The sequence below is a fragment of the Psammomys obesus genome, unplaced genomic scaffold (assembly GCF_907164565.1).
Source record: "Psammomys obesus unplaced genomic scaffold, mPsaObe1.curated_primary_1811, whole genome shotgun sequence".
Lineage (NCBI taxonomy): Eukaryota > Metazoa > Chordata > Mammalia > Rodentia > Muridae > Psammomys > Psammomys obesus.
In genome coordinates, this window is record NW_026593286.1 from 20,174,042 (window position 1) to 20,192,013 (window position 17,972).

At 44.3% G+C, this 17,972-nt stretch overlaps 1 protein-coding gene across 5 annotated transcripts in view; it reads left to right on the forward strand.

Annotated features, from left to right (window-relative positions):
- Positions 1-17,972, forward strand: part of Bard1 (BRCA1 associated RING domain 1) — a 184,081-nt gene that overhangs the window by 98,879 nt on the left and 67,230 nt on the right. For all 5 annotated transcript variants that reach the window (XM_055616985.1, XM_055616983.1, XM_055616984.1 and 2 more), the window contains one exon: positions 238-426. In XM_055616985.1, coding sequence (XP_055472960.1) covers positions 275-426 — 152 coding nt within the window. In that variant the 5' untranslated portion in view covers positions 238-274. The remainder of the gene's footprint in view (positions 1-237; positions 427-17,972) is intronic.

Genomic DNA, 17,972 nt, shown 5'->3' on the forward strand with positions numbered 1-17,972 from the left:
CACACACACACACACACACACACACACACACACACACACACACACACGCAAGCAGGAGGAAGAAGTGGCTCTTGAAATTGAGCATTTATGGCTGAGGTAAATAGCCGGTTTCAAAACGTAAAACCCACCATCTCCAGTAATAGTAAGGAGCCAGCAACTTGAGTGATAGCAGAGTGAGCCTGAAGGGATGGAGCTGGCCACTGGAGATAAAGGAGTAATCTTGCTCATTGTTTTTAGGTCTACGATCACCGCCATTAACAGCTGCTGAGATGACATGAACCCTGGAGAGAGGTATCTGGACCATGGCAGAGGGGAAGAAAACAGGAAATTAAGAGAGAACTCATTGCATTGCATCACTATTGCTTCAACAGTAATGAAGAAATGGGCCAACTGCAATCACCTGGTTCCAAAAGTGTTTTACAAATGGTAAAATTTTCATTTACTCTGATCACAGTTAAGCGGTGTCATAATTAAAAAGGCATTTGATAAATGTGTTCCCTGTTCTTCTTCAGTAAGGATGAGGCTGTCCTCACTGCTACCATTTCTTGGATGCTTATTGATACAGGCAATTCATACTTATGCTTATGATAATATCAAAAATCTATATGATGTATTATCTCCATTTTCCAGATAAAATCAATGTTCAGAGAACTGCAGATTTGACCTAAATCTGTGATCCTAGCACTCATGAAGCTGAGGGGGTAGGATGAAAGGTTCAAATCATCCTGGGCTACCTAGCAAAACCTATCGCAAAACCACATTTGTATGAGCTTGTAGTGGGACTGAGTCCTAACATTATCAGTTTATTTCATGGACGCTGCAGTGGCTTTCTAAGTTTTAACATTTGAAGCGACCTAGAACTTGATTATCCCAAGCCTCAGCAAAGCGTAAACAATGGCTCGATAGAGTGTGTGACCAAGAGTTAACTTGGACGGAGAGTGCCTCTGAATTTTAGAAAAACTATGTGGTTAGTTTACTTGTCTTATTATCTCATCAAAATGCTTTATGAGACCTAACAGGAGAGGCTGGCATGTGGCTCAGTGGTAGAGTACCTGCCTAGCCAGCACTTGTGGGTGGAGGTGGGATTAGGGGGTTGGAATTAATTTTTTTGTTTTGTTCACCTACTTTTCCTACTCACATGTTTGAGTAGATTAAGTAATGTTGGTTAAGTCATGCAGGTTGTTGGGACTTTGTATTATAGAGGACTACCGAAATTGAGGAAAAAAAAGAGCAATGAAAATAAAAACATCTGGATCAAAATGAACATCTCTGAGCCACACTCTAAGCTTGTAATCAGAGGAATTCTAGACCACAGAGGTAAGACTGTCAAAGCTATGTAATCCCTTTAGATTAATTGTTTATTTATTTATTTAGTTAGTTACTTTACAGCCCGATCCCAACCCCTTTCCCCTTCTCCCAGTCTGCCCTCACACCCCTCCCCCCAGCTCTCCTCTTTCTTCTCAGAGAAGGGGAGGCCTTCAAGGGGTACCAACCCATCCTGCCACCTCAAGTCACAGCAGTACTAGGTGGGTCCTCTCCCACTGATGCCTGACAAGGCCTCCCAGCTAGGGGGAAGGGACCCAAAGGCAGGCAACAGAATCAGAGACAGGCCCTGCCTCCCGTTGTTAGGGGACCGGCATGATGACCAAGCTGCACATCTGCTGCAGTAGGTATAGGGGGGCTAGATCCAGCTCACACAGGCTCTTTGATTGGTGGTCCAGTCTCTGTGAGCCCCCATGTGCCCAGGTTATTTTACTGTGTAGGGCTTCCTCCAATCCTTCCTCCCACTCTTCCACAAGACTCCCTGAGCTAGGCCTATCGTCTGGCTGTGGGTTTCTGTACCTGTTTCCATCAGCTGCTGGATGAAGTGTCTCAGAGGACAGTTATGACAGAGCGCAAGCACAGCAGAGTATCATTAATAGTGTTAGGAGTTGGCTTTCTCCCATGGGTGGGTCTCAAATTGGGCCAGTCTTTTTTATTTTTATTTTTTTAGGCAAGACAAATTGGGTCAAAGGTTTTATGGCTGGGTTGGTGTCCTCCTCCCTCCATGGTTAGTCTCACCTGGCTACAGGGGACGGAGACTTCAGGCTCCATATCCCCCACTGCTAGGAGTCTCAGCTAGGGTCGCCAGGGAGCCTCTCCCGTCTCAGAGATGCCCCTCCACCTATTTTCCAGATCTCCCTCCTGGTGACCCCCACCCCATGTGTTCTTCCCACACCTGATCCCCATCCCCCTTACCCTCCCCAAACCCTCTCCCACTCAGTCCCCTCCCTCCATCTACTTCAGAGGTCTATTTTATTTCCTCTTCGGAGGAGTGGGATTCAAGATCTTCCCTGGGGCCCTCTTTGTGAGCCACACCCTAAAGTCTTCTTTTTATAAAGGGTTTGGCTGGGCTGCTATTAGAACATCATAGTTTTGGTGACAAAAACACAAAGAATTTATGACATCCTTGAAGACAGATATCCAGGATCGACGCCAGCGCAGCCAGGTTCTGATGCGGGCCTTCCCTACTTCCTGTACTCTCACAGAGTAGAAAGTGAGCTAATTCTTCCTCAGTGGAAGATTATGATGGTTCTGTTAATTCCAGAGATGGGAGAGAGACCACCGACCCAAATCAGCATGGCCAAAGTAGTTAAAGCAAGCCTTTAGGTTTTATTCGTGTATTCGGAATTCTATCCCTTAAGGCAGGGTTTAAGGGGTGAACATTGGATGTGAGGAAGATGAGGCTTGGGGGGTAGGGGTTTTCCAAATGGGGGATTTGATTTGGTGGGAAAAATAGGTGGGACAACAGGAGCAGAGCATAAGCATAATGAGTTTATCATAACGATCTCCTGAAACAAAGAAATGGCTGCAGGGTGGTCATAACGTTGACATAACAACAGGTACTCCTAACAACCTTCTGAAACAGAGGTAGGGCTGCAAGGTGGTTATAACTTTTTGAAACAAAGACATGGTTGCTGATTCCTGGAACATCCAGTACAGAACCATTTGTTATTAAACAGAAGTTTAATGATAAACAGGGATGGCCCTGGTTTGTTTTTACTGTAAGATAGCGTTCAAGCCTATGATGAGGCAGTTCCATCCTCCAAATCTCAAACCTAGGGGCTTCTATAAGGCACTGCCTCCAGATGCCATCTCATTAGGGGCTGGCTTCCACTCATGAACCTGGGGCAGACACAATGATTCAGTCCCATGGTGGATTCAGTTTCAAGATGCAGTACACATATGAGGCTTGAAGCAGGTAATTAAGTGAAGCACTTACAATAGACCAGGCTCATAGTCCACGGATTCAAATCCTCAGCTCTCCTTAGAGCTTCATACTGTATGTACATGCTAGCACTATATTAAGGAACAGGCCAGATGGAGTGGATCTCTGGCCTTTTGGGATTTGGGGCTTCTGGAGGAAACATGCTCATAAATGTACCTGCTATGAACTGTGAGGTTAAAAGTACCTGGGAGAATCTAAGTTCTGGATCAGGAAAATCTTTCAAGGACTGATGTCTGTGCTGAGATCTGAAGGAGTCCTGCTTAACTTAAGAGGAAAATTCCAGGTTCCAAAGTGAGTTTGTGTAAAAGCCCAGAGGCAGCAAGGCAGAGGCTTTTGATGAAGAAAAGCCCCATAGGAGAACAATGGCATGCTTTCCCAGGTTAGCATAGGCCACCTTAACACATCAAGGAAATACCTTTAGAGTTTTATTTTTATTTGTGTGTGTGTGTGTGTGTGTGTCTATGTTTTGTTTTGGTTTCTCTGTGCAGCCTTGGCTATCTTGGAACTCTGTAGACAGGCTGGCCTTGAAATCAGAGATCTACCTGCCTCTGCCCCACCACCCCCACAGTGCTGGGATTAAAGGTGTGCCCACTCCTAGGCCTTCTGACCTTTAATCAGGGTTTTGTCAAGATTAATCTGGTGTTTGGTAAAATTTTAGATGGCTTTAGGGAGGGCAAAGGATTGGAGGAGACCTAGGCAGATTGTGTGGATTCCAGTGTGAAGGCTGTAGCCGTATGGGGAAAACAGAGGCAGCTGGGGCAGTTAAGCAGAGACAGAAGCCAATTCGAAGTACTAAGGGAAAAGACTGTGTTAACGGGTTGGAGGCTCTGGAGAGGCACTGCTCTGCTTGCCCAGTGTTCCTTCCCAGGAGAGCAAGAGGTGTGACTGGTAGAGCGCTTCCCCCATGCAGGAGGCTTTAGGCTCAATGCAGCACCATTCGAACTGTGCGTGGTGATGCCTATCTGTAATCCCATGGATCACTCAGGTGGTGAAGGAGGATCAGAAACTGAGAAATTGAAGGTCACCCTTCGCTTCACAGGTTAAGCAAGCTTGGCAAACGTCAGACGCTGCTAAACTAACTAACTAACTAACTAAATCCTCAGCGGGGCATGGTGGCACAGGCCTGTAATTTCAGCACTCCAGGGGGAGGCAGAGGCAGGCACATCTCTGTGTGACTTCGGGGCCAGCCTGATCCACAAAGCGAGTCCAGGACAGGCACGGCTACACCGAGAAACCTGTCTCAAAAGGAAAAGTAAGCAAGCAAGCAGACAAAAAAAAAAAAAAATCCCCGAGGAAGGCAGGCACTCTAGCAAACAAAAACATTTTAAAAGCAAGCCAGAACTTCTAAGACATGCCCTTGGTCGGATATTCACAGCTAGTTATAAGTTAGACTGCAACCTTATATTTACCGGGTTCTTATATCCTACAGCAAGGAGAAAAAAAAAATACCTTCTTACATAAAAAGGCGGGTGGGCATCACGGCGCGCCCCTCGGTTTCGCGCCCAGGAAGTCCGAGCGCAATAAGTCCCGCCCGCCAGGACTTGACCTCGTGACCCCTACGCAGGCCTCCTCATCCCGGAGCACAAGAACCTTCTTTTATTGGCGGCCCCGCCCACAACCCCCGAGGGCGTGGTCTCGATCGAGCCACGCCCCCCCGCCGCCGGGAACTTTCCCGCGGTTCCGCAGCCCGGCGCCCGGCGTCCTCCCGGCTCTGGAACTCCGCAGGCGGCGGGGTCCCGCGGCGACCCGCGGAGTGCGGCGCTCAGGCGGACCTGACCTCCCCCTCGCCCAGGGAATGCCGCGCCGGCCGCCGAGGGTCTACTCGGGGAACAAGCCTCCTCCGGTGGCCGCCATGGAGCCGGCTGCCGGCGGGCCCTGGGCCCACAGCCGCGCGGCGCTCGCCCGCCTGGAGAAGCTGCTGCGCTGCTCCCGCTGGTAAGGTCCGGGGTCGCCTGCCCGCTCCGTGTCCCCTTCCTGGGTCTCCTGAGTGCCCTCCCCGCCACTTGCAGCAAGGTGGAGTCAAACGGCACTTTTCGAATTTTCGCGGGAGAACCGCCTCGTGGGCGTGGCTCAAAGGAGCCCTCGGCGCCCGGGCCCCTCCCTGACGGTGAAGCTCGGAGCTGGGGCGGGGCTAAGGCTCGGGGGCGGGGCTAAGGCTCGGGGGCGGGGCACATTGGTGCTGCGTGAAGGTGGTCCTGTGGTTGCGGGTCGCAGCAGCCCCTTTGAGGATGACCTTTTGGTCCTTCGGGGGTTGGGGTCCTAGGGACCGGTGTGGGTTAGTTGGAGGACGGCAGTGTGATGGACAAATTATGGCTCTGTACCGCCGATCTCCAACGCCCTCCCTCATGGATTTTATTCTGTCCGAAGTGCTGTGTGTCGAATGCGACCCAGGAGGTGCCCTTCCCCCTTTTTTCCTCTTTGATAGTGGTGAACGCTGAGCCTTCGGCTTCTGGCACTCAGTTACTGTAGTGTTGAACTGCAACTTTTTTTTTTTTTTAATTTTGCACTTAACGATGTTATTATTTACAAAACCTTAACGTCTGAAAGAATGGCATTACACTTTTCAGAAGAATGGCGGTTCTGGTAGCGTGAAGACGTTCTGAACTGCGCTTATGTTTTCCTAAAGCCCATGGGTCATCTTTGTGGGCCTAGACATTATCTGAAACTGTACTTCTAGTGGCAACAGCAGAAGCCAGGGATGCCTCACCCTTGAAATCAGCCGTTCTCAGCCTGTGGGTTGCACCCATTGAAAAACTCATTTCTGATGGTCTTAGGAACTGAGAAACTGCTCAGTAGCAAAATTACAATTATGAAGTAGCAAAGAAAAATTTTTTTATGGTTGGGGGGGTTCACCACAATATGAGATATATTAAAGGGTTGCAGCATTAGGGACGATTGAGAACCACTGCTCCAAATACTTGAACCAGAGTTAGACACGCAGGTGGAAACAGCATTTCCTTAGAATGTGGCAGACCATGATTTGAGGCTCCAGCTACAACCTCGATCCTCTCTGTAATAATGGTTTGCTCATTCATGTGTTAATTTGTTAACGGTAAAATTTGAGAATAAACATTTATTGAACACTTTTAAGGCATACCAGACGGTGTTCTGAATATGGAGAACTCGTTAGTAACCAAAGCAGACAAAAATCCCAGCGTTTTTGTCACACTACCTCAGGGGTCACAAATGTTCTATTCTTTGGAAGAGAGAAGAAACAAAACCAAACCACTAAGTACATGTAAATTGTTTCCTGTGGTGATTATCTGAAATGGTAACAAAAAGGTGTGATGAAAACACGATTTACTCTGCTTGTTGAATCATTTGGAAGAGACTAACCCGGTAATGTATATTAAAAATTTATAGATTGTCCTAAAATTAAACAAACCTGTTGCCCTTTTTACCAACCGCCAACTCGTCTAAACTTAGCGAGCTTATCATAAGAGTCCTGAAGATAGGCCGCAGTAATTAGGCTCAGACTTTAATACATCTGGTTGAGCAGAAAATGTGGCATTTCTGTGGTTTTGTTTTCTTTTTGTTTATGAATCTCTGGTAGATGAACCAAATTTTTGACTACTAGAGGATATAATTTTATACAGGACTTGGAATGTTTTCCTATGAAGTATCGACAGATGTTACTTAGGTTTTGCAGCCACAACTCGTCCCTATTTTCTTCCTTTTCCTTATTCTTTAAAAGAGTTGAAATAGGCCTGAAGTGGGTGGTTCATGCCTTTAATCTGTTGGGAGGCAGTTACAGTCAGATTGCTCTCTGAGTTTCTAGCCAGCCTTGTCTTGTCTACGTTGAGTTCCAGGCCAGCCAAGACTAAACAGTAAGACCTGGTTTGAAAAACCAAACCAAACCAAAAATACAAGAATCTTCTTTGTTCCAGGGTTGTAGGAAAGCTGGCTGTTGGCTTGATTTAGACCAGAGACAACACCTTTCCAAACTTAGTTTTTGTGTGTGTGTGTGTGTATGTATATATATATTTTTTTCTTTCTTTTTTTTTTTTTTGATACAGCAACTTGCTTTGTATCGTAGGCTAGCCTGGAATATGTTATGATGTACCCATGCTATCTTTTAGTTAAGTGATTTCCTGCTGTAGCCTCTTGAGCACTAGGATCACAGATTGTCCAGCTTCAGGCTCAGTTTTAACAAAGACCTTTTGAACACACAGTTTGCATTCCGCAGGAGATGATTTCTATCCACTGGGGATTTTTTCCCCTTTTCCTGTCTTCCACGCTTTCTCTCTCTCTGCCTCTCCCCTCCTACTTGCTTAGAAAAGAGCAGTGCTGGTCAGTCTGCTGCTTGCTTCAGCTCATCATCACCCAGGGTGTCATGTTATTTGAAATTGTATATATCCTTTCACAGAGCTTCAGAGTTCTCCCCCGATTACCCTCACATTCAGCTTGCAGCTGTCATCTGCCTGGTGTTCCCAGCTGTCACCTGTCTTGTGTAGCACATTGGATCTGTTTTGTAGCAGACGTGGCTTGTTCTTTGAGTGGATTGGCCACATTACAGGGCATCTTTTCCTGACCTTTAACATGACCCTGGCTTCAAGGTGAGGCTGGTGAAAATGTTCAAGAGGCCAGATGTGACATTTGTGTTAGGGCCAAACCTCACAGCTGAGTCGAAGCTATTTAAAGATTAGGGAAAAGGAAGCCAGAAGACCTTATTATTTAAGAGGCTGGCAGAAAGCAGAGTACTAATGTGCTCTTAAAGGAAGCAGGAATTGCATATAGGAGCTCCAGGTGTCCTGTGATGCTGTTTTTGCGAATTCAAATTAATTAGGTACTTGGCATATTTTTGAAGTGGGGAGGGTTGGGCTTTTTATGCCAATTGTATTTTGTGCTTTTTATATCACTTCAAAGAAGCTTAAAAAGTAATCATAACTTTGAGGATAGTTGTTAGTTTGCTTTTTTTTCAAGTTATTCCTTATTTAAAAGACAAAAATTTATTTTATTTACGTGTATATACATATATAGTATGCATTATGTGTGTGCATCAGGTGTCACTGTAGTTCAGACTGTCCTGTTACTCACTGTGTAGCTGAGGGTGGGCTCAAACACATAGTGGTTGATCTTCCTGCTGTCCCCACCCAAATACAGCGGGTACTGGTGTGGACCTGGCTGTCTCATATATCTTTTGGGGGGTGGGGTTGGGGTTTGAGGTATAGGATCTTGCCATGTAGTCCACCTTGGCTTTAAATTTGGGCCCTCCTGCCTCAGCCTGGAGGGTGCTTGACCCACAGTACTGTACATGGATTCCAGCGGCTGGAGAGGTTGCTCAGTGGTTAAAGTGTTTGCTGTACAAGCACTTGTAAAAACAGAATAATTCAGATCCCCAGCCTCGATGTAAAAGTAAAGTTGGCTGTATACTTCTGTAACCCCAATGCAGGAGGCTGGGGGAGACAGGTGGATCTCATGGCTTGCTGGTCAGCAGTCTGGCTAAAATGGCTATATCCATTCAGTAAAAGTCTCAAAAAGTTAGGTGAAATGATTGAGGGCGATATTCTAACATGAGCCTCTTACCTCTCTATGTGCCTTCACATGCATGTACCATACATGTATCCACCATGCTTACAGGTATACATACAAATGAAAGGAGATGGCTAGATACCTGCCACTTCAGCCCAGCTTCAGATTCTGGGTCAATGTAATTTCTTTCCCCTTCCTTCCTTCCTTCCTTCCTTCCTTCCTTCCTTCCTTCCTTCCTTCCTTCCTTCCTTCCATTTTTAAACAGGGTTTCTCTGTGTAGCCTTGGCTGTTCTGGACTCTTGCTTTGTAGACCAGGGTGGCCTTGAACTCACAGAGATCCGCCTGCCTCTGCCTCCCCGAATGCTGGGATTGTAGGTGCATGCCACCGCTGGCAGCTTCTCGTTTCTTCATGCTAATAAGATTGTCTGTTATATACCTGATATATATGAATGTTCTTAAATAAAGCACAGATTGCCTGACTCCAGCATTTAGCTTTTGCCTTTCTTAACAAGTTTTGAATCTTCAGAGTGTTTCTTACAGGCCAGTGAACCTTAACTAGGATGATTGCTCCCTTTGGTTTGCTGTGGCACTGGTTGGTTATTCATTAGAACAAGAAATCACCAAGGCATAGTAGCAGCAATGCATTTTCTACCCGTAAGACATACGTGCTCAATTTTAAGGCATACAGTTCAGAGTAAGTTATGACAAGGGCCCAGGAGATGTGAAGGAAACAGTGTTGCTTAGGTCTGCGTGGCAGAGGAAAGCCACTGGTCTCTGCAGTTGTACCTTTGAGATAGATGTAGGCAGGTTTTTATTAATAGGCAACGTTGGTCACAGTGGTGATGGTGTGGATATTAACAAATGACTGTATGCTAAGGATAAACAGGGCATGCGTTGATGGTCTAGGAGTTAAAACCAATTAGATCTTGAGGGATAAGTAGCCTAAAAACAGAGTGTCCATTTAGTTAATTAATGTTCTAGTTTGCTTCCCTGTTGCTGTGATTAGCACCATAATCAAAAGCAATTTAGGGAGGAAAGGATTTACTTTGGTTTATACTTTAGGAAAGAGTATAGCACTGAGGGAAACCAGGGCAGGAACTCAAGACAGGAAGCTAGAAGCGGGGACTGAAGCAGAAACTATGGAATACTTCCTCCTCTCTAACCAGATCTCAGCTGGATTACTTATTATCCAGCCCAGGCCCAACTGTCTCCGGATGGTGCTGCCCACAGAGGCCTGGGCCCTCCACACCAATTGTCAATCAGCCCAGCAGCCAATCAGAGAAGGCAGATTTTCAGTTGAAGTTCCCTTGACCCAAGCAACTCTAAATTGTGTCTAATTGACAATAAAAAAATAATAATAAAATTAAAAAAAAAAAGCTACCACAGTTAACTTCCTAAGGAAAGCTCTTCATGTGGCCTTCCTGAAATTCTGGATCCCTAGCTACCAGATGATGAGCAAAAATGAACTGGCTTTTAAAGCTGTCTCCAGTGTACAGACTTCATAACTATATTAGCACTGTTAACATGTATGTAAATGGGGGCGAAGATTGTAGCATCCAGCTCTCACCATATCCTCCAGCCTAGAATTTATTTATTCATAGAATATATTTATATGTTGTTTTACTTATTTTCTTGATAATCTGCCCCCTTCAGTTATGGTATATTTTTCATAAAGATAGGGTCACATTTTTGGCCACAGTGCCAGATATAATGTTTCTTTGTGTTAAGATAATGAATGAAAAAAAAATTAGGTCAAGTAGGTCCCAGCTTCAAAGTGATGATACCAAGATGACCTACTTAAATTCAGCAAGAGCACAGGAGAATCCTCCATTGGTTTCTAGTGTTAATTACCAGTACTGAGCAGTGGTTAAGGCCTCAAGGCAGATAGGGGTGCATGTAGGTCAGTTTAACTTCTGAGATTCAGAGTTAAAACTGCCATACCTGCAGCTCCATTTATGGTTGAAGGCCCAGCTGGTGTTATATAGGGCTTGTGACTCCTAGAGAAACTTATCAGACTCACAGGGCACCTTTATTTAATTAATATTAGGCAAGGTCTCATCATGTTGCTCAGGTTGGTCTCAAACTCCCAGAGTCTCGCTCCTCAGCCTCCCTAGTGCAGGGATTGTCTGCTACTGAACACAGCTGGATGCCTCTAGTCTGTCCTTGATAACACAGGTGAAGGTGTTACTGGTAAGCAGGCCTGGGCTCAGAGGAGACATTAGAGAATGACAATGCACACGTGAGAGTCACTTGCAAGTGACTGAAGTCTATTTCTAGAAATGGGAAGGAAGGCTTAGGTGTGAGCCCTGAAATCCAGCATTCGAATGGCAGATGAAAGGGGCGAAGCTTTAAAAGACAGCCACAGCAGCAGTTGCTTAGGTGGTGTTGTACTTGGGAGGACAGGGAACAGAAGACAGACTCTACACTGTTTGGTCGGGTCCACATGATAGTCACTAGGGCTTGTATAGCAGATTCTCCTAGGATAGGATCTACTATAATTAGTCATTACCAGAATTCTGTTGTGCATTTACTTTTGGGATAATTGTCTCATTCATTCAACATTTGCTGACACTAAGCAATTAAATACAAATTTAAAGTTTTCCCATGTGATTTACCTGAATCTGGCATATGAAATAGTCACAAAAGGAATCCAGCCAGGGAAGCAGATCAGTGCTTTGCCCATTCCTCATCAGATGGGAACAAATACTGAGACCCACAGCCAGACAATATGCAGAGAGGAGACCATGGAACATCTCAACCCTAAATGGGGTGTCCCCATCAAATCCCTTCCATCAGAGCTCAGAGATCCCTGTGGAAGAGGAGGCAGAAAGTGTGTATGAGCCATAGGGGATGGAGGACACCAAGGAAACAAGGTCCTCCAAATCAACAGGAGGACTCACTTATGAGCTCACAGAAATTGAGGCAGCCAGCACAGGGCTATAACAGGTCCTCTGCATGCATATATATATATTATGGCTTCCAGTTTAGTAGTTTTATAGAAATTCTGAGTGTGTGGATGAGTGGATTTCTTTTTTAAAAAATTTTATTTATTATTATCATTTATTACAATTTATTCAATTTGTATCCCAGCTGTGGCCCCCTCCCTCTTCTCCTCCCAACCCCATTCTCCCTCCCTCTTCTCTTCCTTTGCCCTTCCCCCAGTCCTCTGATAGGGGAGGAATCCTCCCCTCTATTTGACCCTAGCCTATCAGGTATCATCAGGACTGGTTGCATCCTCTTCCTGTGTGGCCTGGCAAGTGGGTTTCTTGTGCCTTCTCCTGGGCTCTTTCCCTTCTGTTTATTTGTTTTGTCTTATTCTGACATGTTTTTGTTTTACTTTGTTATCATCCCTTAGAAGCTTTTATGTCTCTAATGAGAGACAGAAAGGAAGTGGATCTGGATGAGAAGGGAGGTGGGGAGGAACTGGGAGGAATAGAGGGAGGATAACCCGTAATCCGGACATATGTGAGAAATAAATCTTTTGAATAAAAGGAAAAAATAGTCACAACGAATACTATGCGTAGTTGGGCATAGTGGTTCACGTCTCTGATCACAAGCACTTGGTAGAAGCAGGAGCATTTTGAGTTGAGCATAGCCTGAAGTATATGGCAAGAATGTCTCAAACTAACAAACAGGAAGCCCAAGCCAAATGAATAAGGCATTACTCATTTCTCTTTTCTCCTAGTCTCTTAAAGGGAAATATAACACATTGCTTAATTAGGTTGGGAAGTTTGCACAATTCATGTTAAACACATTGATCTGTAACTTAAAAATACCTTGGGGATACCCTAACATGTAAGAGCACTGGAGTCCTTGTTCCATCCAATATTAACTAGCAGCTGGTACCTCATGGGAATTTAGGGAAGCCATTCAGTAAAATAGTTCTGCTTCATTAGAATAATGTAAGTTGAATTCAGTTTCCTTTGTAAAGACAATTTTATCAGTAGGTTGTGCTGGCTAGTCTTATGTCAACCTGACACACAAACTAGAGTTATCTGAAAGGAGAGAGCCTTAATTGAGAAAACGCCTCAATAAGATCTGGCTGTTAGGCATTTTCTTAATTAGTGATTGATGATGGAGAGCCAAGCCCATTGTGGATGGTTCCATCCCTGGACTGGTAGTCCTGGGTTTTATAAAAAAGTGGGATGAGCAAGCCAGGGGAAGCAAGCCAGTAAGCAGCACCTCTGCATGGTCTCTGCATCAGAGCCTGCCTCCAGGATCCTGCCCTGCTTGAGTTCCTGTGCTGATTTCTTTTCATGATGAACAGCAATGTGGAAGTATAAGATGAATAAACCCTTTCCTCCCCAACGTGTATTTTGGTCATGATGTTTCGTCGAAACAATCGAAGTCCTAACTAAGACAGTAGGATTGTTTTAAAATTGCTTGTTCTCAGTGTTCAGTTTGTCTCTTAAGTTCTAATGCCCTGATTTTTGGAAATCCACTACACATAGTTAGAGAATTGTGAGTGTAGTTGAGAGAGAGTTATACAGCTGAAGTTTATAAAGGTATGGAGGTTTTAAACACCCTTTACCAAGCAAGTGTATTTTCTGCACTTTTTTTCTCTATTTTATTTGTATATCATAGAAATTAGGTTAAGGGTAGAGAATAAATGATGATATAGATGAATTTTTGCACAGTCTTTCATTTGCTTCATCCTCTAAGGGTCAATGCAATCCACGCTAGGTGGATAAAAGGGATTGGGGAACTCAAAACATTTTTTAGGTCTCATGTGGAAGAAAATGTGAATCTAGCAGTTAAAGTAGAATTCAGGATTAAATTCCTGAGCCCCAGTAAGTTGCCGTCACTGTTCTTTGGAACTTTAGAACCTTTTATATTTCTGTGAAGTCTTATATTAATGTGTTTATATAATATCCCACTAGATGGCTGGCTCCTTAGGAAAGAATGACAGACTTAGGCTTTTTGTTCTTCACGTGCTGGGTAATTGTGTGCAGTCCTGGGATGGAACTGAAATCCAAGAAGTCCTCTACCTATTTGCTTGGTGTCACTGTTTTTATGCTCCCTGTGTGTAGTATCAGGGTACTGTGTCGAGTGTGCCAGCTCCTCTTTGTTGTGAAGAAGGAAGAGTGGTTTAGGCTTGGAGGACAGGTGAAGCAAAGCTGTAGGGCTTAAGCTGGACACTGGATATGTGGGAATGGTCACTGTCACTGGCCCAGCCACAGAGCTTCTGCTGAGGAGCAACAAGAAGAAGAGTCATACTGCACAGCTTTGCTGTTACCAGATCCTGAAGGGTACTGCAGTGGTAAATAACGCTGCTGAGGGAGTGAATGGCAGATAAGTCTGAATCTTGTCTGATAACTCTTGGTGATCAGTTTCTGGTATATTTAGGAGATTCTCTGTGAATGCCTTCAAATGAGAGGATGCACAGGAAGTGGACGAGGTGGCTTAGCTGTACCCTTGCTGGTTAAGATTTACGTTGATCGTAGTCTTTTGCAGTAACAACCAGTGCTGGAATGACTTTTTACCATAATTTTAAAGGCTTATGTATGAGCATAGTTGATTAAGGCAAAAAGCCTGTGGTAAATACATTCTTCATCTCTCATCACTCCTGAGGTCCATAGTTTGGGTCCAATTGACTTTAAAAAAAATTTTTTTTATTAATTTTTATTTTATGTGCATGTTTCTGCTGTGATACATACAGTATGTCTGTGTGTGCAGGGGTCAGATCCCATGAAACTGGAGTTGCAGAAAGCTGTGAGCCACCAGGCGGTGCTGGGAATTGAGCCTGAGTCCGCTGGAAGAACAGCCAGTGCTCTAAACTGCTGAGCCATCTCTCCAGACCTCAATTCACTTTTTACTTCTAGGTTTCTAAGTAACATTTATACCCCCATTTCTAAGTTGTCTTCTAGTTTAGATGCTATTTCCTTACTTACAGCTGAATTTTCTTATTCTCTCTTAACATTGTATTGTAGAAGGTGAAGAGTAGAACATTCAAAGTACAAAGTAATTTTCCATTATTAAGTCCACACTTCATTCTTCTGTCACATCTCTTACAACCTTTGAAAAGTCCTATGGGCCGGTTTCTTTTTACACAACATATATGACATTATAATTGTATTTCTCTTTCATTTTTTTGAAAATTTCATATAACTTCATTCTGGTGCCTTTACAGCAGCAAAACTGGTTTACTTTTAAAACTTTTTTTTTTTTTAATTTTGAGGACTTCCTATGTGTGTACACTGAACTATAAAATGTCAGATATGACCCAGTTCTTCCTGTCTTCTCCCAACGCCACCCTGCTCGCAGCACTGTCTTTTTAAATATTTTTCTTTGAACACACTCCGTCGCATTACTGCTGCCCTGTGCATATGGGTGTTGGGCCATCCGCTGGAGCATGGGAAACCTATCAGCGGCCACAACCTCAGGCGATCCTCTCTGCCTGGCCACCTCTCTATAGCTCCTTCTGAGGAAGGATCAAGGCATGAAGCCCACCTACCTCATTTCCGCTTTGTCTTGTCTTGATCTTGTGTAGGCTTAGTGTATGTTTCTTAAACCCTGAAAGCTTTTAAAAGCTTATCTAGATAATGCTGGTGTTTTGAAGTTTCATTATTTATAAATATCTACTATACTACTATACTACTATCTAAATATCTACTCTACCCAACAATTCCTGCAGCTTGAATAATTGAGTTAAAGTTGGGTGCATTTGAGATTTTGGTTAGTATCTCTTAGTTGTAAGATAAAATTCTTTCTTTCTGGGTATCTTCTTAACCAAGGGCTGGTGATTCTCTGAAGTCTGTCTTTGACACAGATGAACTCTGCCCCTACAGTGTCTGCCTTGCACCTTCCCTTGAAGTTGTCCTTGCCCTCTCTCTATTTGGCCATCACATTCCCCTCACTATTCCTTTCCCCAGAACCCACACAGAACTCACTCATGCTTCCCATGTCTTTTCTCATTCATTAACAACTACAAAAAATCCAGTCTAATCCACTAATTAGAATAGTTTTACTGAAAAAAAAAAAGAAAAAAAAAAAAAAAAACACACCAAAAACCAACGAACTGCATTTGCCCCTGTAGCTTTCCATAGATACTGTGCCACTGCTAATTAAATGATGTCATACCCCTGCTAGGGTGAAGGGCAGGAACTACAAAAATGGTTCAGAGTTGTTTTAGGATAACTTATATAAGGTAACTTAGGAAGGAAATATGAGTGTTAAAACAGAGTGCAGACATTGAATTTAGCAGTACCAGAGAAAGCCGGTAGGCTTTCGACTAACTGCTTGTGGAGACTAACTGACATGGAGAGTAGGAAGGAAAGCAGCCCAGGCAGAGCTGAAAACACCCCGTGGAGGTGCTGCAGGAAAATTAAGATTCAGCTGGGCGGGGTCAGCTGGGCGGGGTGACACACCTTTAATCACAGCATTGGGAGTGGGAGAGGGGGGTAAAGATAGGCAGATCTCTGAGTTGGAGACCAACCTGCTCTACAAAGCAAACCCTGTCTTGAGAAAACCAAAAGAGTAAAAAAGAAAATTGAGACTCTGTGGAAGGAGAGGCTTCAGGAAGATAAGGTCGGTGTAACTTTAGAGAGGTCAGGGAGGAGAAAGAGCCAGAGTCCTCAGAAGAGCTTGGTGAGGGGCAGGCCAGTGCTAAAAGGACACAGATGGGACTCAGTAGGGAACGCTTAGTTCAGTTTGGGGTGGGGGTAGGGCAAGTGCAGTGTTTTGTTTTTTTCTTCAGACTGGAGGAGAAGCTACCTGTTAATGCGTACATTTGAGTAAAGTGATTCAGATGATGAGACTCACAAACTTTAACACAGGAAAGCTATAGAGGCTTGGCAGCAGCCAGTCAGGAATGAAGAGCAGCAGAGGGAGGGCTTCTCAGAGTGGAACAGGTAGCAGGCAGTCTAGTCACGGGTTCGCACTGTTTGAGGTGCTTAGGAGCACAGGTAGGCTTGAATAACCCTGGAGCCACTGCTCAGCATCTTTCTTTCTTCTGTTTAGCTTCATCACTGTAGACATGCAAAGGTAAAGAAATAGTGATTTTTAAAGACAGCTCTTTCTCTTTTCCTCCCTCTCTTAATTTTGGATAGAGTGTAAGTTTTTTATACCAAGGTGGCCTGGAATCACTACACAGCACAAGCTGTCCTTAAACTTAGGTCCTCATGCTTCTGCTCCCTGGGTGTAGGGAGGCTAGGTGTGCCCTGCCACGTTAACCATCATTCTGTTTCTACTGTGGTATCCAGAGCGGGAACAGGCAAGGCAGGGAGCCCTGGGGAATATGTAACGTTATGAACTTGCATTCAGGAGTGTCTTTGGAGGTCGGTAGTAGTGGCCCTGAGCCATTAAACCTTGTGGTCTGGGTGACTACAGAGTCCCAGCAACCACAAGGATGGTCAGTAGTCACTCTAGATGGAGAGCGGTCGGGTTTGGCCAGGATGTTGCAACAGGAGATACACAAAAAGGGTGTAGGAAGTCCATGTTGTAGAGGACCAAGCAGAATTTAGCTCTTAATTGTGAAAGAGGTATTTAGGTTTGGTACTTCATATAATAAAAATTATAGCAGCCACACGAGCACTGTTTACAATCATCGTATTACTAGAATCATCAAACTCATATTCCTTCAACCTATCCCACTATGGTTGAAAAGGTTTGTGAGTTTCTGAAAGAAATGGATTTTATAATGTCAGTGAGCATCATTTTTAGTAGCTTGAGAATAATGGGGCTGAGTACTGTCTCTTAGCCTCTTCCTGAAAGCTCAATTTCACTCTAATGTTCATAGCTATTAAAATGTGCAATGGGAAACTTTTGATCTTTCCAGAAATGCAGAGAACTGTGTTTTACCAATAACGTGGTTTGTGTGCAGAGGTAATTGGATAAAAATAGTGTAAACACCTATAGGTCTTGGTGCTCATCCTTTGAAGGCTTTACTTGGGTGCTGTGCTCCTGATGCAATACCCTCACAGAATGCCAGGGTTTAACACGTGCATGTTAGTAAGAGCCCGAGCTTTCACAGGGCCTCCAGAGGCAGCAGGCATGCTGATGGGCAACACTGGGGAGATTTTGCTTATGCCTTTCGTTTCCCAATGTATGGACACTCCTTTAGTCTGCAGACTGCCAATCTTGATTTGTGTCTGCAACTGCTTAAAAAGCAAAACAGTCAACTAGCTGTGTACTGGAAGAATGGTCATGTTTGGTCAAAACTCCTGTAAAAGGTAGATGGCTCCTTGATAGTAAGAAACAATGAGGGATTGGTTTATGTTTTTACATGGGAACT